The sequence below is a fragment of the Chiloscyllium plagiosum genome, unplaced genomic scaffold (assembly GCF_037043375.1).
Source record: "Chiloscyllium plagiosum isolate Xiang-an unplaced genomic scaffold, Cpla_swu_hap1 HiC_scaffold_1, whole genome shotgun sequence".
In the NCBI taxonomy this organism is placed as follows: Eukaryota; Metazoa; Chordata; class Chondrichthyes; order Orectolobiformes; family Hemiscylliidae; genus Chiloscyllium; species Chiloscyllium plagiosum.
This window is the reverse complement of record NW_028270139.1, coordinates 76,815,952-76,840,403: the sequence shown is the minus strand read 5'-3', so window position 1 is coordinate 76,840,403 and position 24,452 is coordinate 76,815,952. Positions and strand designations below refer to the sequence as shown.

Sequence of the window (24,452 nt, the reverse complement as noted above, 5' to 3'; positions counted from 1 at the left end):
AGGTTTTTAAGGATGAAATGGTTTGTCATATATAATCTTCCTCTGTCATTTTCTTACATTAAAGACAATTGAACAGATTCCCTTTTTATGCTGCCATGATTTGCAATATGAACATTATAGTGGCGAAGTTGGAATAATGCCTGATGTTCTTTTATTCCTACACTTGAGCATTTTAGCTTTTATTTTATATCCATGTTTGAATCAAAAACGTTGTTATTTGAACTAAACTGAAAATGTGATATCAATTTTACGCAACAACCATTTTTGAAGTGTGATTAATGGTAAATGCAGAATGGTTCATCACACAAATAAAATGCCTCCTTTTCAGTCAGATTATATTAGGAAACAAGGAAGAATTTATAGTGGATCGGACTTGAATGTGGGAATCATCATAGGCTGAATTTTAATTCTAAGAATAAAACACAGTAAAGAATGCAGCAATATGTTGAAAGGTGTGCAGATTAGGTGGATTAGCCATGCTAAATTCCACCACAATGTCCAGGTGGATTAGCTGTGGTAAATGCAAGGTTACAGAGATGGGGTGGGAGCTGGGTCTAGTTCCCCATAGTGTTGTTCGGAGAGTCAGTGCAGATTCAATGGACTGATTAGCCTCTATCTGCGCTTGAGGGATTCTATGATTCTATATTGCTGAAGTAGCAAAAGCACTGAAATGGAAGACTTTGATATTTAGAGGAAACGCTTGATTGTTTTTATTGCTTTTTCTTGTGTCCACTGTGGGATTATGAGAAAGACTTTAAAGCAGCGGTGTTTAAGAAAGATTTTAGCTTTAAGAATTGTTGGTGCAAAGGAGAAACAAAACTTGTTAGAAGTGGTTATAGTTTTTGATGAAATATAGGAATTTCAATCAAAACTAGCAGAGGTGAGGCCCAGAATATTTGTAAACGAAGACAAGATAGTGAATACAGTGATTAATCTGGAATTGACTAATCAATGGAGTCGATCATTCATGAATTGGAAGATCCTTTATTGTCACATATACTCAAGTACAAGAGTATAGTGAAAAGTTTTACAAATCTACCTCTTATGGCACCATCTTAGATATAAATACCTAGGTACAAGTCTTAGACACAAAGAGGTATAAACAAGAAAAGTGGTTACATTACTTTACAGTGATTCATTGTATAAGTTAGAAAGAAAACATAGTTAAAAGGGTAGACATTATAATCAGATAAACATAATACAAATAAACACAGCGTGGGGCCTTTCGCATGTGATCTGACCACCCGCGCCAGACCCCAGTCCAGCAACCCCAGTCCTGCTCTGCTCCAAACCTTTAGTCTGCTCTGCACCGACTGTCAGCTGCTCCAAGATAGGTTTTCTCTGGAACTCTCTTCCTGCGCCAGCCTCAGCCCAGGGCTGCTTCCCTGTGCTGATCTCTGCCCAGGACTGCTTCCCTGTGCCGGTCTCCGCTCCAGGACTGTTTCCTCGTGCCGGTCTCCGCTCCAGGACTGCTTCCCCAAGCCAGTCTCCGCTCCAGGACTGCTTCCCCGTGCCGGTCTCTGCTCCAGGACTGTTTCCTCGTGCCGGTCTCCACTGCGGGACTGCTTCCCCGTGCCGGTCTCTGCTCCGGGACTGCTTCCCCGTTCCAGTCTCCGCTTCAGGACTGCTTCCCCGTGCTGGTCTCCGCTCCGTGACTGCTTCACTGTGCCGTTCTCCGCTCCGGGACTGCTTACTCGTGCCGGTCTCTGCTTCCCCGTTCCGGGCTCCGCTTCAGGACTGCTTCCCCGTGCCGGTCTCCGCTCTGGGACTGCTTCCCCTCTCTGGTCTCCACTCCGGGACAGCTTCCCCGTACCGTTCTCTGCACCAGGACCGCTTCCCTGTGCCGGTATCAGCTGCAGGAATGCTTCCCCGTGCCGGTCTCCGCTCCAGGACTGCTTCTCCGTGCCGATCTCCGCTACGGGACTGCTTCTCCGTGCCAGTATCCGCTCCAGGACTGCTTCTCCGTGCCGGTATCCGCTCCAGGACTGCTTCCCCATGCCGATCTCTGCTCCGGGACTGCTTCCGCATGCATGTCTCTGCTCCAGGACTGCTTCCCCATGCCAAACTCTGCTCTGGGGCTGCATACCCTCACTGGTCTCCGCTCGAGGACTGCTTCCCCGTGCCGGTCTCTGCTCGAGGACTGCTTCACAGTGCCGGTCTCTGCACCAGGAATGCTTTCCCGTGCCGGTCTCCACACCATGACTCCTTCCCCATGCCGGTCTCTGCTCCGGGACTGCTTCCCCTCTCTGGTCTCCACTCCGGGACTGCTTCCCCATGCCGGTCTCCACTCCGGGACTAACGCCTTCCCCAAGCCGGTCTCTGCTCCGGGACTGCTTCCCCTCTCTGGTCTCCACTCCGAGACTACTTCCCCGTGCCGGTCTCTGCTCCAGAACCGCTTTCCCGTGCCGGGACTGCTTCCACGTGTTGGTCTCCGCTCCAGGACTGCTTCCCCGTGCCAGTATCCACTCCTGGAATGATTCCCCGTGCCGGTATCTGCTCCAGGAATGATTCCACATGCCGGTCTCTGCTCAGGGACTGCTTCCCTGGGCTGGCCTCCTCTCCGGGACTGCTTCCCCGTGCCGGTCTCCGCTCGAGGACTGCTTCCCCTTGCTGGTTTCTGCAACAGGACTGCTTCCATGTGCCGGTCTCCGCTCCGCGACTGCTTCCCCTCTCTGGTCTCCGCTACGGGACTGCTTCCCCGTGCCGGTCTCCACTCCGGGACTACTTCCCCGTGCCAGTCTCCGCTCCGCGACTGCTTCCACGTGCCGGTCTCTGCTCCAGAACTGCTTTCCCGTGCCGGGACTGCTTCCCTGTACTGGTCTCCACTCCGGGACTGCTTCCCTGTGCTGGTCTACACTCCGGGTCTACTTCCCCGTGCTGGCCTCCGCTCTGGGACTGCTTCCCCATGCCAGTCTCCACTCCAAGACTGCTTCCTCGTGCCGGCCTCCGCTCCGGGACTGCTTCCTCGTGCCAGCCTCTGCTCCGGGACTGCTTCCCCGTGCCGGTCTCCGCTCCGGGACTGCTTCCCCGTGCCAGTCTCTGCACCAGGACTGCTTCCCCGTGCCGGTATCCACTGCAGGAATGATTCCCCATGCCGGTCTCTGCACAGTGACTGCTTCCCTGTGCTGGTCTCCTCTCCGGGACTGCTTCCCCGTGCCGGTCTCTGCTCCGGGACTGCTTCCCCGTGCTGGTCTCCGATCCAGGACTGCTTCCCCGTGCCGGTCTCCGCTCCGGGACTGTTTTCCCCGTGCTGGTCTCCGCTCCGGGACTGCTTCCCCTCTCTGGTTTCCGCTCCGGGACTGCTTCCCCGTGCCAGTCTCTGCTTCGGGACTGCTTCCCCGTTCTGTCTCCGCTCTGGGACTGCTTCCCTGTGCAGGTCTCCTCTCCACGACTGTTTCCCTTCTCAGGTCCCCACTCCGGACTGCTTCCCCGTGCCGGTCTCTGCACCAGGAATGCTTCCCTGTGCCGGTCTCTGCTCCGGCACTGCTTCCCAGTGCCGTTCTCTGCACCAGGACTGCTTCCCCGTGCTGTTATCCGCTCCAGGAATGCTTCCCCGTGCTGGTCTCCTCTCTGACTGCTTCCCCTCACTTGTCTCCGCTCCGGGACTGCTTCCGCGTGCCGGTCTCCGCTCACGGACTGCTTCATCGTTCCGGTCTCCACTCCGGGACTGCTTCCCTGTGCTGGTCTCCACTCCAGGACTACTTCCCCGTGCCGGCCTCCGCTCCGGGACTGCTTCCCCATGCCGGCCTCCGCTCCAGGACTGCTTCCCCGTGCCAGTATCCACTCCTGGAATGATTCCCCGTGCCGGTATCTGCTCCAGGAATGATTCCACATGCCGGTCTCTGCTCAGGGACTGCTTCCCTGGGCTGGCCTCCTCTCCGGGACTGCTTCCCCGTGCCGGTCTCCGCTCGAGGACTGCTTCCCCTTGCTGGTTTCTGCAACAGGACTGCTTCCATGTGCCGGTCTCCGCTCCGCGACTGCTTCCCCTCTCTGGTCTCCGCTACGGGACTGCTTCCCCGTGCCGGTCTCCACTCCGGGACTACTTCCCCGTGCCAGTCTCCGCTCCGCGACTGCTTCCACGTGCCGGTCTCTGCTCCAGAACTGCTTTCCCGTGCCGGGACTGCTTCCCTGTACTGGTCTCCACTCCGGGACTGCTTCCCTGTGCTGGTCTACACTCCGGGTCTACTTCCCCGTGCTGGCCTCCGCTCTGGGACTGCTTCCCCATGCCAGTCTCCACTCCAAGACTGCTTCCTCGTGCCGGCCTCCGCTCCGGGACTGCTTCCTCGTGCCAGCCTCTGCTCCGGGACTGCTTCCCCGTGCCGGTCTCCGCTCCGGGACTGCTTCCCCGTGCCAGTCTCTGCACCAGGACTGCTTCCCCGTGCCGGTATCCACTGCAGGAATGATTCCCCATGCCGGTCTCTGCACAGTGACTGCTTCCCTGTGCTGGTCTCCTCTCCGGGACTGCTTCCCCGTGCCGGTCTCTGCTCCGGGACTGCTTCCCCGTGCTGGTCTCCGATCCAGGACTGCTTCCCCGTGCCGGTCTCCGCTCCGGGACTGTTTTCCCCGTGCTGGTCTCCGCTCCGGGACTGCTTCCCCTCTCTGGTTTCCGCTCCGGGACTGCTTCCCCGTGCCAGTCTCTGCTTCGGGACTGCTTCCCCGTTCTGTCTCCGCTCTGGGACTGCTTCCCTGTGCAGGTCTCCTCTCCACGACTGTTTCCCTTCTCAGGTCCCCACTCCGGACTGCTTCCCCGTGCCGGTCTCTGCACCAGGAATGCTTCCCTGTGCCGGTCTCTGCTCCGGCACTGCTTCCCAGTGCCGTTCTCTGCACCAGGACTGCTTCCCCGTGCTGTTATCCGCTCCAGGAATGCTTCCCCGTGCTGGTCTCCTCTCTGACTGCTTCCCCTCACTTGTCTCCGCTCCGGGACTGCTTCCGCGTGCCGGTCTCCGCTCACGGACTGCTTCATCGTTCCGGTCTCCACTCCGGGACTGCTTCCCTGTGCTGGTCTCCACTCCAGGACTACTTCCCCGTGCCGGCCTCCGCTCCGGGACTGCTTCCCCGTGCCGGCCTCCGCTCCAGGACTGCTTCCCCGTGCCAGTATCCACTCCTGGAATGATTCCCCGTGCCGGCCTCCGCTCCGGGACTGCTTCCCCGTGCCGGCCTCCGCTCCGGGACTGCTTCCCCGTGCCGGCCTCCGCTCCGGGACTGCTTCCCCGTGCCGGCCTCCGCTCCGGGACTGCTTCCCCGTGCCGGCCTCCGCTCCGGGACTGCTTCCCCGTGCCGGCCTCCGCTCCGGGACTGCTTCCCCGTGCCGGCCTCCGCTCCGGGACTGCTTCCCCGTGCCGGCCTCCGCTCCGGGACTGCTTCCCCGTGCCGGCCTCCGCTCCGGGACTGCTTCCCCGTGCCGGCCTCCGCTCCGGGACTGCTTCCCCGTGCCGGCCTCCGCTCCGGGACTGCTTCCCCGTGCCGGCCTCCGCTCCGGGACTGCTTCCCCGTGCCGGCCTCCGCTCCGGGACTGCTTCCCCGTGCCGGCCTCCGCTCCGGGACTGCTTCCCCAGGCCAGTCTCCGCTTCGGGACTGCTTCCCCGTGCTATCTCCGCTCTGGGACTGCTTCCCTGTGCCGGTCTCCACTCCGGGTTGCTTCCCTGTGCCGGTCTCCTCTCCACGACTGTTTCCCCTCTCAGGTCCCCACTCCAGGACTGCTTCCCCGTGTCGGTCTCCGCTCGAGGACTGCTTCCCCTTGCTGGTCTCTGCACCAGGACTGCTTCCACGTGCTGGTCTCCACTCCGGGACTGCTTCCCTGTGCCGGTCTCCACTCCACGACTGTTTCCCCTCTCAGGTCCCCACTCTGGGACTGCTTCCCCGTGCCGGTCTCCGCTCGAGGTCTGCTTCTCCTTGCTGGTCTCTGCACCAGGACTGCTTCCACGTGCCGGTCTCCGCTCCGCGACTGCTTCCCCTCTCTGGTCTCCACTACGGGACTGCTTCCCCGTGCCGGTCTCCACTCCGGGACTACTTCCACCTGCCGGTCTCTGCTCCAGAACTCCTTTCCCGTGCCAGGACAGCTTCCCTGTGCTGGTCTCCACACCATGACTCCTTCCCCGTGCCGGTCTCTGCGCCGGGACTGCTTCCCTGTGCTGGTCTCCGCTCCGGGACTGCTTCCCCTCTCTGGTCTCCGCTCCGGGACTGCTTCCCCTCTCTGGTCTCCGCTACGGGACTGCTTCCCCTCTCTGGACTCCACTACGTTACTGCTTCCCCTCTCTGCTCTCCGCTCCGGGACTGTTTCCCCTCTCTGGTCTCCGCTCCGGGACTGCTTCCCCGTGCCAGTCTCTGCTTCGGGACTGCTTCCCCATTCTGTCTCCGCTCTGGGACTGCTTCCCTGAGCAGGTCTCCTCTCCACGACTGTTTCCCTTCTCAGGTCCCCACTCCGGACTGCTTCCCTGTGCCGGTCTCTGCTCTGGCACTGCTTCCCAGTGCCGTTCTCTGCACCAGGACTGCTTGCCCGTGCTGGTCTCCTCTCTGACTGCTTCCCCTCACTTGTCTCCGCTCCGGGACTGCTTCCCCGTGCCGGTCTCCGCTCACGGACTGCTTCATCGTTCCGGTCTCCACTCCGGGACTGCTTCCCTGTGCTGGTCTCCACTCCAGGACTGCTTCCCCGTGCCGGCCTCCGCTCCGGGACTGCTTCCCCGTGCCGGCCTCCGCTCCGGGACTGCTTCCCCGTGCCGGCCTCCGCTCCGGGACTGCTTCCCCGTGCCGGCCTCCGCTCCGGGACTGCTTCCCCGTGCCGGCCTCCGCTCCGGGACTGCTTCCCCGTGCCGGCCACCGCTCCGGGACTGCTTCCCCGTGCCGGCCTCCGCTCCGGGACTGCTTCATCGTGCCGGTCTCCGCTCCGGGACTGCTTCATCGTGCCGGTCTCCGCTCCTGGACTGCTTCATCGTGCCGGTCTCCGCTCCGGGACTGCTTCCCCGTGCCGGCCTCCGCTCCGGGACTGCTTCCCCGTGCCGGCCTCCGCTCCGGGACTGCTTCCCCGTGCCGGCCTCCGCTCCGGGACTGCTTCCCCGTGCCGGCCTCCGCTCCGGGACTGCTTCCCCGTGCCGGCCTCCGCTCCGGGACTGCTTCCCCGTGCCGGCCTCCGCTCCGGGACTGCTTCCCCGTGCCGGCCACACTCCGGGACTGCTTCCCCGTGCCGGCCTCCGCTCTGGGACTGCTTCATCGTGCCGGTCTCCGCTCCGGGACTGCTTCATCGTGCCGGTCTCCGCTCCTGGACTGCTTCATCGTGCCGGTCTCCGCTCTGGGACTGCTTCCCCGTGCCGGTCTCCGCTCCGGGACTGCTTGCCCGCGCCGGCCGCCGCTCCAGGACTGCTTCCCCGTGCCGGCCTCCGCTCCGGGACTGCTTCCCCGTGCCGGTCTCCGCTCCGGGACTGCTTGCCCGCGCCGGCCGCCGCTCCAGGACTGCTTCCCCGTGCCGGCCTCCGCTCCGGGACTGCTTCCCCGTGCCGGTCTCCGCTCCGGGACTGCTTACCCGTGCCGGCCTCCGCTCCGGGTCTGCTTCCCCGTGCTGTCTCTGCTCTGGGACTGCTTCCCTGTGCAGGTCTCTCCACGACTGTTTCCCTTCTCAGGTCCCCACTCCGGACTGCTTCCCCGTGCCGGTCTCCGCTCCAGGAATGCTTCCCTGTGCCGGTCTCTGCTCCGGGACTGCTTCCCAGTGCCGATCTCTGCACCAGGACTGCTTCCCCGTGCTGTTATCCGCTCCAGGAATGCTTCTCCGTGCTGGGCTCCTCTCGGACTGCTTCCCCTCACTCGTCTCCGCTCAGGGACTGCTTCATCGTGCCGGTCTCCGCTCCGGGACTGCTTCCCTGTGCCGGTCTCCGCTCCGGGACTGCTTCCCTGTGCTGGTGTCCGCTTCGGGACTGCTTCCCCGTGCCGGTCTCCGCTCCGCGACTGCTACCCCTCTCTGGTCTCCGCTCCGGGACTGCTTCCCCTCTCTGGTCTCCGCTCCGGGACTGCTTCCCCTCTCTGCTCTCCGCTCCGGGACTGTTTCCCCTCTCTGGTCTCCGCTCCGGGACTGCTTCCCCGTGCCAGTCTCTGCTTCGGGACTGCTTCCCCGTTCTGTCTCCGCTCTGGGACTGCTTCCCTGAGCAGGTCTCCTCTCCACGGCTGTTTCCCTTCTCAGGTCCCCACTCCGGACTGCTTCCCCGTGCCGGTCTCTGCACCAGGAATGCTTCCCTGTGCCGGTCTCTGCTCCGGCACTGCTTCCCAGTGCCGTTCTCTGCACCAGGACTGCTTCCCCGTGCTGGTATCCGCTCCAGGAATGCTTGCCCGTGCTGGTCTCCTCTCTGACTGCTTCCCCTCACTTGTCTCCGCTCCGGGACTGCTTCCCCGTGCCGGTCTCCGCTCACGGACTGCTTCATCGTTCCGGTCTCCACTCCGGGACTGCTTCCCTGTGCTGGTCTCCACTCCAGGACTACTTCCCCGTGCCGGCCTCCGCTCCGGGACTGCTTCCCCGTGCCGGCCTACGCTCCGGGACTGCTTCCCCGTGCCGGCCTCCGCTCCGGGACTGCTTCCCCGTGCCGGCCTCCGCTCCGGGACTGCTTCCCCGTGCCGGCCTCCGCTCCGGGACTGCTTCCCCGTGCCGGCCTCCGCTCCGGGACTGCTTCCCCGTGCCGGCCACCGCTCCGGGACTGCTTCCCCGTGCCGGCCTCCGCTCCGGGTCTGCTTCCCCGTGCTGTCTCTGCTCCGGGACTGCTTCCCTGTGCAGGTCTCCTCTCCACGACTGTTTCCCTTCTCAGGTCCCCACTCCGGTCTGCTTCCCCGTGCCGGTTTCCGCTCCAGGAATGCTTCCCTGTGCCGGTCTCTGCTCCGGGACTGCTTCCCAGTGCCGTTCTCTGCACCAGGACTGCTTCCCCGTGCTGTTATCCGCTCCAGGAATGCTTCTCCGTGCTGGGCTCCTCTCGGACTGCTTCCCCTCACTCGTCTCCGCTCAGGGACTGCTTCATCGTGCCGGTCTCCACTCCGGGACTGCTTCCCTGTGCTGGTCTCCGCTCCGGGACTGCTTCCCTGTGCTGGTCTCCGCTCCGGGACTGCTTCCCTGTGCTGGTCTCCGCTCCGGGACTGCATCCCCGTGCCGGTCTTCGATCTGGGACTGCTTCCCTGTGCCGGTCTCCGCTCCAGGACTGCTTCATCGTGCCAGTCTCCGCTCCGGGACTGCTTCCCTGTGCTGGTCTCCGCTCCGGGACTGCTTCCCTGTTCTGGTCTCCGCTTCGGGACTGCTTCCCCGTGCCGGTCTCCGCTCCGCGACTGCTTCCCCTCTCTGGTCTCCGCTCCGGGACTGCATCCCCGTGCCGGTCTTCGATCTGGGACTGCTTCCCTGTGCCGGTCTCCGCTCCAGGACTGCTTCATCGTGCCAGTCTCCGCTCCAGGACTGCTTCCCTGTGCTGGTCTCCGCTACGGGTCTGCTTCCACATGCCGGTCTCTGCTCCAGAACTGCTTTCCCATGCCGGGACTGCTTCCCTGTGCTGGTCTCCACTCCGGGACTGCTTCCCTGTGCTGGTCTCCACTCCAGGACTACTTCCCCGTGCTGGCCCCCGCTCTGGGACTGCTTCCCTGTGCCGGTCTCCACTCCAGGACTGTCTCCCCGTGCCGGCCTCCGCTCCGGGACTGCTTCCCCATGCCGGTATCTGCTCCAGCAATGATTCCCCATGCCGGTCTCTGCTCAGGGACTGCTTCCCTGTGCCGGTCTCCTCTCCGGGACTGCTTCCCCGTGCTGGTCTCCGCTCCGGGACTGCTTCTCCTCTCTGGTCTCCACTCCGGGACTGCTTTCCCGTGCTGGTCTCCGCTCCAGGACTGCTTCCCCGTGCCGGTTTACGCTCCAGGAATGATTCCCCGTGCCGGTATCTGCTCCAGGAATTATTCCCCGTGCCGGTATCTGCTCCAGGAATGATTCCCCGTGCCGGGCTCCGCTCCAGGACTGCTTCCCCATGCCAGTCTCCGCTCCGGGACTGCTTCCCCAGGCCAGTCTCTGTTCCGGGACTGCTTCCCCGTGCTATCTCCGCTCTGGGACTGCTTCCCTGTGCCGGTCTCCACTCCGGGTTGCTTCCCTGTGCCGGTCTCCTCTCCACGACTGTTTCCCCTCTCAGGTCCCCACTCCAGGAATGCTTCCCCGTGTCGGTCTCCGCTCGAGGACTGCTTCCCCTTGCTGGTCTCTGCACCAGGACTGCTTCCCGTGCTGGTCTCCACTCCGGGACTGCTTCCCTGTGCCGGTCTCCTCTCCACGACTGTTACCCCTCTCAGGTCCCCACTCTGGGACTGCTTCCCCGTGCCGGTCTCCGCTCGAGGACTGCTTCCCCTTGCTGGTCTCTGCACCAGGACTGCTTCCCCGTGCTGGTCTCCACTCCGGGACTGCTTCCCCTCTCTGGTCTCCACTACGGGACTGCTTCCCCGTGCCGGTCTCCACTCCGGAACTACTTCCACCTGCCGGTCTCTGCTCCAGAACTCCTTTCCCGTGCCGGGACTGCTTCCCTGTGCTGGTCTCCACACCATGACTCCTTCCCCGTGCCGGTCTCTGCTCCGGGACTGCTTCCCCTCTCTGGTCTCCGCTCCGGGTCTGCTTCCCCTCTCTGGTCTCCGCTCCGGGACTGCTTCCCCTCTCTGGTCTCCGTGCCGGGACTGCTTCCCCTCTCTGGTCTCCGTGCCGGGACTGCTTCCCCTCTCTGGTCTCCGTGCCGGGACTGCTTCCCCTCTCTGGTCTCCGCTCCGGGACTGCTTCCCCTCTCTGGTCTCCGCTCCGGGACTGCTTCCCCTCTCTGGTCTCCGCTCCGGGACTGCTTCCCCTCTCTGGTCTCCGCTCCGGGACTGCTTCCCCTCTCTGGTCTCCGCTCCGGGACTGCTTCCCCTCTCTGGTCTCCGCTCCGGGACTGCTTCCCCTCTCTGGTCTCCGCTCCGGGACTGCTTCCCCTCTCTGGTCCCCGCTCTGGGACTGCTTCCCCGTGCCGGTATCCGCTCCAGGAATGCTTCCCTATGCCGGTCTGCGCTCCGGGACTGCTTCCCCTCTCTGGTCCCCGCTCTGGGTCTGCTTCCCTGTGCTGGTCTCCTCTCCAGGACTGTTTCCCCTCTCTGGTCCCCACACCGGGACTGCTTCCCCGTGCCGCTATCCGCTCCAGGAATGTTTCCCCCTGCCGGTCTCTGCTCCGGACTGCTTCCCCGTGCCGACCTCCGCTTCAGGACTGCTTCCCTGTGCCGGTCTCTGCTCTGGGGCTGCTTCCCCTTTCTGGTCTCCGCTACGGGACTGCTTCCCCTCTCTGGTCTCCACTCCGGGACTGCTTCCCCTCTCTGGTCTCCGCTCCGGGACTGCTTCCCCTCTCTGGTCTCCGCTCCGGGACTGCTTCCCAGTGCTGGTCTCCGCTCCGGGACTGCTTCATCGTGCCGGTATCCGCTCCGGGACTGCTTCATCGTGCCGGTATCCGCTCCGGGACTGCTTCCCTGTGCTGGTCTCTGCTACGGGCCTGCTTCCACGTGCCGGTCTCTGCTCCAGAATTGCTTTCCCGTGCCGGGACTGCTTCCCTGTGCTGGTCTCCACTCCGGGACTGCTTCCCTGTGCTGGTCTCCACTCCGGGACTGCTTCCCTGTGCTGGTCTCTGCTACGGGCCTGCTTCCACGTGCCGGTCTCTGCTCCAGAATTGCTTTCCCGTGCCGGGACTGCTTCCCTGTGCTGGTCTCCGCTCCGGGACTGCTTCCCTGTGCTGGTCTCCATACCATGACTCCTTCCCCGTGCCGGTCTTTGCCCCCGGACTGCTTCCCCTTTCTGGTCTCCCCCCCTCCGGGACTGCTTCCCCTCTCTGGTCTCCACTCCGGGACTGCTTCCCCGTGCCGGTCTCTGCTCCAGAACTGCTTTCCCGTGCCGGGACTGCTTCCCTGTGCTGGTCTCCACTTCGGGATTGCTTCCCTGTGCTGGTCTCCATACCATGACTCCTTCCCCGTGCCGGTCTTTGCCCCCGGACTGCTTCCCCTCTCTGGTCTCCGCTCCGGGACTGCTTCCCCTCTCTGGTCTCCGCTCCGGGACTGTTTCCCCGTGCCGGTATCCGCTCCAGGAATGCTTCCCTGTGCCGGTCTCCGCTCCGGGACTGCTTCCCCTCTCTGGTCCCTACTCCGGGACTGCTTCCCCGTGCTGGTATCCGCTCCAGGAATGTTTCCCCGTGCCAGTCTCTGCTCCGGGACTGCTTCCCCGTGCCGTTCTCTGCCCAGGTCTGCTTCCCCGTGCCGGCCTCCGCTTCAGGACTGCTTCCCCATGCCGGTGTCTGCTCCGGGACTGCTTCCCCTCTCTGCTCTCCCCTCCAGGACTGCTTCACCTCTCTGGTCTCCACTACGGGACTGCTTCCCTGTGCCAGTCTCCGCCACGGTACTGCTTCCCCTCTCTGGTCTCCGCTCTGGGGCTGCTTCCCCTCTCTGGTCTCCGCTCCGGGACTGCTTCCCCGAGGCAGTCTCCGCTCTGGGACTGCTTCCCCATGCTGTCTCCGCTCTGGGACTGCTTCCCTGTGCAGGTCTCCTTTCCACGACTGTTTCCCTTCTCAGGTCTCCGCTCGAGGACTGCTTCCCCGTGCTGGTATCCGCTCCAGGAATGCTTCCCTGTGCCGGTCTCTGCTCCGGGACTGCTTCCCAGTGCCGTTCTCTGCACCAGGACTGCTTCCCCTCTCTGGGTCTCCGCTCCGGAACTGCTTCCCCGTGCCAGTCTCCGCTCCGGGACTGCTTCATCGTGCTGGTCTCCGCTCCGGGACTGCTTCCCTGTGCTGGTCTCCGCTCCGGGACTGCTTCCCTGTGCTGGTCTCCGCTCCGGGACTGCTTCCCTGTGCTGGTCTCCGCTCCGGGACTGCTTCCCTGTGCTGGTCTCCGCTACGGGCCTGCTTCCACATGCCGGTCTCTGCTCCAGAACTGCTTTCCCGTGTCGGGACTGCTTCCCTGTGCTGGTCTCCGCTTTGGGATTGCTTCCCTGTGTTGGACTAATAATAGCACAGGTTTAGAAATACATAACGAATTGTCTATGTATTTCGGGCTAAAATGAGAGTAATGATTACACTATTTTTGATCATTGTTAGTATTTGTGACAGCTGCGGAAAGTGAAGTGTCCCTTTCGCACTGTGAAACGTCTGTACAATTCTGCATGAAGCCAGTGTGTTGCTTGGATCTAAGGAGCATTGCATTTGATAGGCAAAGACCTACAGAACTGATAGCACAGACAATTGGCGATCCCCTTCATATGTTATTTTGTGATAAAGTTGCGATCTGAAGTAATAATCAAGAGAATGAGAGTTCAAATTCCATTGTGGCACTTTGAAAATATTTAATTTAGTAAAAATCTAAATGCAAAACATTGGTTTCAATGAATTGCCACGAAAAGCCAACTGATTAATGAACGTCCTGTAATTATTATCTGGCATCACTTGTATTTAACTCCAGTCCTATCTCATTGTAGTTGACTCAGAATAATACAAGGGCTAAAATGGTTGATTTATACACATAGGTTGCATGGGCAATTGTATTAAGTTGAATATAGAATATTGAAAAATGTTTCATCGAAGGTATTTAAAATGACTAAAGGGTGGTTAGGTTAAATGGAGAGAAATGCTGCTCTTCTGAACAAACAAGTATAACCTTAAGTTTAGAGCTAAACTATTGATGGTAAATTAAGTTAGCAAGTATTTTTGGAATTCTCTCCCTCAAATAAATATGAAAATTAGGGCAGTTGAAAATTTCAGAACTGAGATTGATTAATTTCTGTTCAGCAAGAGTTTTCAGCATAAGCAAACCCAGAGGGTAGAGTTAAATTGTTTATGAGCCATGATCTAATTTATTAAGAGAGTGGGACTATTGTTATCTATTATTATTTCTACTGTTTGTTTTCCAGTGCTGCCTAACATGGTATTCAGTTGTAGCAAGCTAGAAAATTAGGAATGAGAGTCACATCCTGATTTTTAAAAAAAATAAGCTTAACCTTCCTTCCTTTTAGCGCATCAGAACAGCTATTGCTTGTTTTTGGCACAAAAATGAAAGTGGCCTGTTTACATTGATTTTTCTGTGTCAGCCAGTAGTATAAGTTCATTTGAAATTTAGATCTAAAGAGCACTTGGGATTGGTTAAAAAAGTCATAACTGACTGAAATTCTAACATTGTCTCAAATAATTTAATTTTGTATTGTACATATAAATGTTGAATAATCACAAAGCTGATGCATGGATACTGTGGCTATAATAAATTTTCAGTATGAACGTATAATGATATATCAACCTATTTTTCATGTTAGTAATGCAGTATGGAAAGGGCAAGTCCTGCCACTATAGATTTCTTACAAAAGGGCAACAGTGGATGTGGCTTCAGACTCACTATTATATTACTTATCATCAGTGGAACTCCAGGCCAGAATTCATTGTCTGTACTCATACTGTTGTAAGGTAAGATATGTTCTGATACATTTAGTCTACTTCAGCAAGTATTATCATTCTTATTTGTATTCAAATCTACCAGTTAAAATTTGTGCCACCCTAATTACTTGTAACATTTAGCCAATTAAGTTTTAAGACCCATGTAAAATGGTAACCAAAGAGGAAGAAATGTCTGTTGAGAGTTCTTGAGGGAAACACTTGCCATTTTTCTTGACAGAAAATTATCCTCTTATTTTCAATATTTTTTAATGTGTTAGAACTTAGGATTTAGATGCTTCCTCAAAATGTTACTTTTCATTATGCAAGTGTTAAGCAACACATTAATATACCTGAACCTCCAGAGATTATCCAGCCTTAAAATTCTGAACTTCCACGAATTATATATTCGTATTTTAAAGATCTCCGCAAGAAAGACATGAACTTAAGCAGTGTCTTTCATGACCACTGGATGATGGCTTAAACTGCTTTTTCTGACAAATGAAGTAATTCGAAGTCTCAATGCTGTTAGAGTTCAGTAAACACGACAGCCAATTGCTCACAGTGAGCTGCTACAAACTGCAAAACAATGCAAACCAAATAATTTGTTTCTGGAAATATTGTTTGAAAGAATAAGTAATAGCAGGCCGCCAGGAGTTACATCTGTGTTCATTATCAAAATAATGCCATGAGAGTTTTTGCATCCACCTGAGAGAGCAAGTATTCAGTATCTCATCTGAACTATGATACCTCTGATATGCATGGCACCCTGCATTGCTGTGCCAGCCGTGATGTTTATGCTCGAGTGCTGAAACTGATCATGAATTCACCATAGCAGTTATTCCTCCAAAGTATTTGTATTTCCATTCTTTGACATAATTTCTCACATCAGACAGCTCTTAAATCAAAAACGTTTCATGACTCTTGCTTTGCATGTATTCCATAATGTTTTCTTTAAGTAATTATAAAGTTTAACTTCATACTGAGGATTCGCTACTTCATATTTAAATAAGGAAACCATAAAAGCAGTATGTCACTAACAAAATAGCAGTTCTGCTAATATATTTATAAATGACTGAGAAAGAAGCAGTAGCTCTGTGGTCATTTTCTTTGCATGGATTCTCACCTGCACTCAGTGTTTAGTGTCTGCCTGTCTTAGACCAGTCAAAATAAAACAGCCACAATTCTGGCATCTGGCTGACCATGGGAAAATTGCTCATTTATGCCCTGTGCATAAAGAGCAGGACGAATCCATCCCAGTTAATTATTGCCCTGTAAAAATATTCTTAGTTATCACCAAGTAATATATGGTTGACATTGCTGGCATTTACTCACCAGTAACTGGTTTACTGATGCTCAGACAAAATCAAAGTACCGCAGATGCTAGATATCAGGAACATGAAGAGTTATATTAGTCTCAACATGTTATCTCTGTTTTTTTGCACAGATGCTGCCAGACCTGCTGCGTTTCTGGAGTGCTTTCAGTTTTTATCATTGATACTCAAATTGGGTTCTGCCAGGGCCACTTGACTGTATGCTTCATTAAAATTTGACCCACACTCAGGACCAAAAAGCTGACTTTCTGAGGTGGGGTGGGAGTTACTGCTTTTGATATCAAGGCAGAATTTGACTGAGTTGATATCTAGCATCCATAGTAGACTTCTTTATTCTTTCATAGGATATAGGCATTGGAGGCTAGGCCAGCATTTATTGCCCATCCCAAAAGCTCAGAGGGCACTTAAGAGTTAACCACATTATTCTGGGTCTGGAACAGACCAGGTAAGGACAGTAGTAGGGCATTAGTGAACCAAATGGGTGCAATAGCTTCATGGTCCTCATTAGACAACTTAATCCAGATTTCATTGAATTCAAATTCCACCATCTGCCATGGCAACGTTGAAACCTAGGACCCAGAACATTACCTCGGTCTCTGGATTAATATTACAATGAAAATATCACTAGGCTTTTGCCTTCCCTGAACAACATTCCACAATCTGAACAATATTGGACTGTTACATATGTAACCAAAATTAATACCTTACAATTATGAGTCAGTGATCATATTCAATGAGAAAAACCACCCAATCTCCTTCCACTGATATTGTCATTGTTAAGTGCTCCACTATCAACATCCTAGGTGTCGCCATAGACTAGAAACTTAACTGGACCAACCAAGTGTACATTATGGTTACGGGAGCAGGTCAGACACTAGGAATTCTGTGATGATTAACTCACCTCCTGACTCCCCAGTTGCCTCAATCAGTACAGCTTCAACAATATTTACAACCCCTAAATCCAGGACAAAGCAATGCTTGATTCGCACCTAAGCACCAATTTAAACATTTACTCCCTCCACCAAAGGCATGCTGTGGCTTTAATTTGTTCTATCAAAAAGGTGCATTGCAGCAACTCACTAAGGTTCCTTCAGTAGAATCTTCCAAACCCACCATCTCTACCACTCTGAAAGTGGTTCAACAGCTACAAATTGCATTTCAAGTCATGTATCACAATGACTTGGAACTATATCACTGTTTTATTACTATTACTCGGTCAAAATTCTATATCGCTCCAAAACAGTACAATGGGTATAGGTGCACAGCATGATTTGCAGCAAATCAAGAGTAGGTCACCAGCACCTTCTTTAAGGCAATTTGGATGGACAATATTGCCCATATCCCACGAATAGAAAATGATCATGATTGAACACATTTATGAAAGAAGATTATAATATTGCAAAAGATCACATTTTGATTGCAGCTGGAGATTTTTAAAAACATTTTTTAAAATACAAACATCGAGAAGTCAGGAAAAAAAATACTAATCCATCTAACTTGCAACTTAAATGGATTCTCCTGAACCTCTCAGGTCACGGGCAAATTTTAAAAGAGCAGGACAACTAGGGAAATAACATGGAAATTCATCTCTGACCCTTTTAAATGACTGAAACTAGTTCATGAAGATCACATTCAGTGTGCAATGACCTACTGTAGATTGCTTTTAAGTTTAGAAGTTATCCTTAAGCTAGCTTAGGGAAGTGCCATAAAGGCAGTGTACATTAAAGTTGAAATGTAATGTGGATATCATGACATTATTGCAGATTTTCATATCTTACGCAGCTATGCAGAAGTACGTGCAGAGAGAAGAGGAGAGCTTGGAATAGAAGAGTCCCCACCAGATATTATTGCTGACCGGGTAAAGTACAGTAATGTATGTGTGTAAGTTAGTGTGCTGAACTTGAAGGTTTGTTTTCGGATGTTTCGTCACCATGATTAGGTAACATCATCAGTTAAAGTCACTGGTTAAATGCTGGTGGTATGTCCCAATTCTCTGTTTATAGGTTGTGGTTTCTTTAGGTGGGTAATGTCATTTCTGGTTCTTTTTCTCAAGGGAAGGTAGATACAATCTAAGTCGATTTAAACACATAGACTTAGATCCTATCTACCTTTCTGTGAAAGAAATAAGAACTGGAAATGACATCACCCACCTTAAGAAACCGAGATCTATAAATAGAGAGATGGGACATCCCACCAGCACTTCACCAGAGACTCTCACTGATGATGTTACCTAGTATGGTGACTAAACGTCTGAAAACAAACCTTCAGGCTCAGCAAGCTAACTTACAGACTTATCATCAACCTGGGTTCCTGATCTTCTCAAAAATCGTTTGCAGTAATGTATATTGATTAGATTCCCTACAGTGTGGAAACAGGTCCTTCGGCCCAACAAGTCCATATCGACCCTCTGAAGAGTAGTCCACTCAGACCCATTTCCCCACCGACTAAAGCACCTCACACTATGAGCAATTTAGCATGGCCAATTCACCTAACCTGCACATCTTTGGATTGTGGGAGGAAACCGGAGCACCCGGAGGAAACCCACACAGACACGGGGAGAACGTGCAAACTCCACACAGTCAGTCACCTGAGACGGGAATTGAACCTGGGTCTCTGGCGCTGTGAGGCAGCAGTGCTAACCACTATGCCACCGTGCCGCCCGCCCAAGATATACTGAATCACCAGTAATCAACAAGCACAGATTTACAGTTGATCTGAAACTGAACCGGATTATCCATATACATTTTTTGGATTGTAAAAGCAAGTCAAAAGAATTATGAGGTAAGTAACTTACACGTGACTGCCCAGAGCCTCTTTAAAAACAAAAATGCACATCAGGAGTGTGATGGAATATTGTCCACATGCCTGGATGAGTGCAATTTCAACAGTCAAAAAGCTTGAGACAATCTAGGACAAATTACCCTCACAAACTAATTATTGTCATCACTGTATGGTGGGAGGTACCACTGTAATATTTTGAGTTTTTATGCTAAGTGCTTGGAGATAAAGCTTGTTTTTAATCAAGTTCAAATTTATGAATATTTGATTTGAGAACAAATGTTTTTTACCTCCTATTTCCCTACCTTTTGCCACCAGGATTCAGGATCAGACACTAAGCCAGATGCAGTCAGTGTAAGGGAGGCATTGGAAAGATTTGATCACAGCCATACACCATCTGCTTCTTCGAGGAGCTCAAAGAAGTCTTCTTCACAAACTGCAGTGTCTGATCCAACCTGTAAGTTTCAGGAATAAAATGCATACATTTTATGGTATAATTCATATCACTGACAATATTGTTAATATTTAGTTAATTTAGTAAAACTCCAAAGTAGTTTCTGACTGACAGTAAGATTATTTGTATAATATAATTCACCAAGTATATATCATTAGTGATGTAATCACTTGATCAATCTGTATAAAATACATGTAAAGACTAGTCTTTTATTTTCATGTTTTTTTTAACTGTGGATGGAAATAAACAAAGAACTGTTTTAAGACCAGGCATTGTATGGATTGTGACATGATTTGAAAGTAAATATACTCATTGTTAATGCTATTTGTACAACTATGGGTGATAGCAATGTTCTGATGAACTGGAGCCAAATGGTTGTGTACAAATGCAAGTTTGGTTAGCAAAAAGTAGTGCGCTGTAACAAAGGTCTTCTGCCAGCCAACAATTGTATGATTGGTTCTCTGGTAGTTGAACAGTTTGGAACTGTGAACAAGTTGCAGAGAAGCCTTTAAACCACTACTAGCTCAGAAGCACTCTCTGTTCTCGGCAGTATGTCATTTTAAGCCTGAAGAAAATTGGTTTACTTTTCATTCAGCATTACTATGAACCTTGAGTTTTAATCAGTAATGCAAAAACTTCAGATCAGTGAACCAGCCGCCCTGTGTCTCTTACAGAGCAGTGGAAAAATGTGAAAAAGGACAACGGAGAGCAATATTCTGACCAGCACGAGAATTAGAATAATCATCTCAATAACCCTTGTGAATATGAACCACTTACCTACTTGCTCTTTTTTTTCCACCATCCATAACCCATGTTTGTTTCCTATTGGTGTATGTGTAAAGAGGTTGAGGGTATTTGAGTTTACTTCTGACAGCTTATTACAGTTTACCTGTCTAATTAAAGTAAGGACTGTGACGGAATACTCCCTAGTTATCTGGCTGAGTACAACCCCAACGGCACTCAAGAATCTTGACACTATCACCCTAGATAATTTGTATAATGGTAGCTATCTGCCTATCTCCTGGCTCAACAGTTCCACCTACCAAATCATTAAGCGTATATACTAATGCCACAGCTATCTCTTCCCTTAATTCTTTCAAAATGTACCAATCTAATTCAGCGTTTATTCTCTGCAAGTCTGATTAATTAAGTCCTTATTCCTATCCTGACTTTATTTGTGTGCCTGTGAAACAATTTGCTATTTAAGTTTCGGGTTAATTTCATAGTTGCCTTTTATCTTCCTTTATTAAAATAATTCTTCTAATTTATCTAAATTCTTTTCATGCACTTGCTGCTTTCTGTGTATCTCTCTAATATGTCTGTGTCCTTACTCTCAATTTTTCCTCATCACTTTATCCAGCATTTCTCATTAGTGTTTTATCATGCCCATTAAAGACATATATTCATAATTGTTAAAATTCATAACCTTTTCAATGAGAATCTTTGTTGATTTAAAAAAAAAATTGATGTGATTGAATAGGCTAGTTGCCGGAAGTCAGATGACCTCATCTGTGTGTTCAATGTACTAACGAAGGAAGTGACTCCTTGGCTTAAAGACAAACAAATAGGTGTAAAAGTTTAACTACTCAACTCTTGAAAACCATTAAATTGTTAATGATACAGTAGAAGGTCTAGTGTCTACAACAAGCTAACCAATAATTTAATCATTGAAAGTATAATGGAGATGGACTATGAGTTTTGTATCTCGAACCATATTTAATAATGACAAAAGAGAGCTGTGTTGACCGTGTGACAGCAACCATCTTCCAGAGGCATTTTAATAAGGCATGCTTAAGAGAAAATAAGAGCAGCAGTAAGATTTGTACCAGGAAAGGATCTGAAGTCTGGAACATAAAGCATTCAAACCTATGCAATTTTGGGTTCATCATGATCCATGATCCATCCTGGTAATGAGACCACAAGACATTGACTTTGTTTCTGACTTGTTCCATCACTTCAAGAAAAACTTGCAATGACTTCTGCATGTTGCTTTGACTATTAAACTTGCACCCAAGTGCTAAAGAAAATATTGCTAAATACCCACTTTACCTACCTCATAGTGAATTAATATAAGAGTAGTTGAAATCTTCCATGATAATTTCTAAGTTTCTAAAACGTATTTCTGCAATTTACTATGGACAATGACTGCATTACTGCACAGGCAACCTAACCCTTTTAGTGGTTGTCCCCCTCACTTTATTTCTTCCCATCTTTTATACACTGTCCCGTAATTGTATTTGTCCCCCACTACCTATGTTCCACTTTGTTTACTCTTTCCAGTGCATTGTTTTCTTGTTTATTTATATTTGAGTTGATTTTGTTTTCTGTACATCCCTTCCTTTCTTAGTAATTGAAGCCTCTGCTGCCTCCCTATTTACCTCATCTGCTTTAGAATATCCTGTACTGAGGGAGGATATTCTCGGAAATACATCCAGGGAAGTTATTTGGGTGAAACTGAGAAATAAGAAAGGGATGACCACCTTATTAGGATTATATTATAGACCCCCCAATAGTCAGAGGGAAATTGAAAAACAAATTTATAAGGAGATCTCAGCTATCTGTAAGAGTAATAGGGTGGTTATGGTAGGGGATTTTAACTTTCCAAACATAGACTGGGACTGCCATAGTGTTAAGGGTTTAGATGGAGAGGAATTTGTTAAGTGTGTACAAGAAAACTTTCTGATTCAGTATGTGGATGTATCTACTAGAGAAGGTGCAAAACTTGACCTACTCTTGGGAAATAAGTCCCTCTTGGCAGGTGACTGAGGTGTCAGTGGGGGAGCACTTTGGGGCCAGCGACCATAATTCTATTCGTTTTAAAATAGTGATGGAAAAGGATAGGCCAGATCTAAAAGATAAAGTTCTAAATTGGAGAAAGGCCAATTTTGATGGTATTAGGCAAGAACTTTCAAAAGTTGATTGGGGGCAGATGTTTGCAGGTAAAGGGATGGCTGGAAAATGGGAAGCCTTCAGAAATGAGATGACGAGAATCCAGAGAAAGTATATTCCTGTTGGGTGAAAGGAAAGGCTGGTAGGTATAGGGAATGCTGGATGACTAAAGAAATTGGATGTTTGGTTAAGAAAAAGAAGGAAGCATATGTCAGGTATAGGTAGGATCGATCGAGTGAATCCTTAGAAGAGTATAAAGGAAGTAGGAGTATACTTAAGATAGAAATCAGGAGGGCAAAAAGGGGACATGAGATAGCTTTGGCAAATAGAATTAAGGAGAATCCAAAGGGGTTTTACAAATACATTAAGGACAAAAGGGTAACTAGGAGAGAATAGGGCCCCTCGCAGATCAGCAAGGCAGCCTTTGTGTGGAGCCGCAGGAGATGGGGGAGATAATAAACGAGTATTTTGCATCAGTATTTACTGTGGAAAAGGATATAGAATGTAGGGAAATAGATCGTGACATCTTGAAAAATGTCTATATTACAGTGGAGGAAGTGCTGGATGTCTTGAAACACATAAAGGTGGATAAATCCCCAGGACCTGATCAGGTGTAACCTAGAACTCTGTGGGAAGCTAGGGAAGTGAATACTGGTTCCTCTTGCTGAGATATTTGTATCATCGATAGCCACAGGTAAGGTGCCGGAAGACTGGAGGTTGGCTAACGTGGTGCCATTGTTTAAGAAAGGTGGTAAGAACAAGCCAAGAAACTATAGCCCAGTGAACCTGACGTCGGTGGTGGGCAATTTGTTGGAGGGAATCCTGAGAGACAGGATGTTCATGTATTTGGAAAGGCAAGGACTGATTAGGGGTCGTCAACATGACCTTGTGCTTGGGAAATCATGTGTCACAAACTTGGTTGAGTTTTTTGAATAAGTAACAAAGAGGATTGATGAGGGCAGAGTGGTAGATGTGATCTATATGGACTTCAATAAGGCGTTTGACAAGGTTCCCCATGGGAGACTGGTTAGCAAGGTTAGATCGCATGGAATAAAGGGAGAACTAGCCATTTGGATACCGAACTGGCTCAAAGGTAGAAGACAGAGGGTGGTGGTGGAGGGTTGTTTTTCAGACTGGAGGCCTGTGACCAATGGAGTGCCACAAGGATGGGTCCACTACTTTTTGTCATTTATACAAATGATTTGGATGTGAGCATAAGAGGTATAGTTAGTAAGTTTGCAGATGACACCAAAATTGGAGGTGTAGTGGACAGCGAAGAAGGTCACTTCAGATTACAACAGGATCTTGATCACATTGGCCAATGGGCTGAGAAGTGGCAGATGGAGTTTAATTCAGATAAATGCAAGGAGCTGCATTTTGGGCAAGCAAATCTTAGCAGGACTTAAACACTTAATGGTAAGGTCCTAAGGAGTGTTGCTGAACAAAGAGACCTTGAAGTGCAGGTTCATAGCTCCTTGAAAGTGGAGTTGCAGGTAGATAAGATAGTGAAGAAGGCATTTGGTATGCTTTCCTTTATTGGTCAGAGTATTGAGTACAGGAATTGGGTGGTCATGTTGCAGCTGTACAGGGCATTTGTTAGGCCACTGTTGGAATATTACGTGCAATTCTGGGCTCCTTCCTATCGGAAAGATTTTGTGAAACTTGAAAGGGTTCAGAAAAGATTTACAAGGATGTTGCCAGGATTGGAGGATTTGAGCGATAGGGAGTGGCTGAACAGGTTGGGGCTGTTTTCCCTGGAGTGTCGGAGGCTGTGGGGTGACCTTATAGAGGTTTATAGAATTATGAGGGGCATAGATAGGATAATAGACAAAGTCGTTTCCCTGGGATCAGGGAGTCCAGAACTGGAGGGTATAGGTTTAGGGTGAGAGGGGAAAGATATAAAAGAGACCTAAGGGGCAACGTTTTCACCCAGAGGGTGGTATGTGTATGGAATGAGCTGCCAGAGGAAGTGGTGGAGGCTGGTACAATTGCACCATTAAAGAGGCATTTGGATGGGTATATGAACAGGAAGGGATTGGAGGGATATGGCTGGGTGCTGGCAGGTGGGACGAGATTGGGTTGGGATATCTGTTTGGCATCTGTTTCCGTGCTATACATCTCTATGACTCTATAATTGTTAGTACATTTAAAAATTACAGTTTGTTGTGTTTAAAATGTTTTGGGACTTGTTAATGTAAAAATAATTTCTTGTTTTAAATCAAATTTGGGAAATCAAACTCAGGATTAAAAGAGTTAAGCTGTGAAAAAGTTTTCAAGGACTAGACCTGTATTTCCATAAATGAAGAAGAGTTAAGATTAAGGATGATTAGCCATGATCATATTGAATGGTGGTGCAGGCTCAAAGGGCAGAATGGCCTACTCCTGCACCTATTGTCTAAGAGGTAATCTAGTTGAGGAATTAAAAGGTGAAAAAAAGTGAACCTATTTCTTGTAATAGCAGGGTCCAGAACAAGGTGCTCAAAATTAGAAATAGGCTATTCAGTAGTGTAGCCAGAAATAAGTGACCTCACACAAATATTAATAGAAATTTCAATCATTGTACCTCAAAAAACCTTTTGCAGCTTAGTTGAAAAA

General features: G+C 51.4%; 1 protein-coding gene across 4 annotated transcripts in view; it reads left to right on the top strand.

The window, feature by feature from the left end:
- Positions 1-24,452, top strand: part of clocka (clock circadian regulator a) — a 142,654-nt gene that overhangs the window by 90,148 nt on the left and 28,054 nt on the right. For all 4 annotated transcript variants that reach the window (XM_043690694.2, XM_087988202.1, XM_043690703.2 and 1 more), the window contains 3 exons: positions 14,288-14,435; positions 17,519-17,594; positions 18,833-18,971. In XM_043690694.2, the coding sequence (XP_043546629.1) occupies positions 14,288-14,435; positions 17,519-17,594; positions 18,833-18,971 (363 nt within the window). The remainder of the gene's footprint in view (positions 1-14,287; positions 14,436-17,518; positions 17,595-18,832; positions 18,972-24,452) is intronic.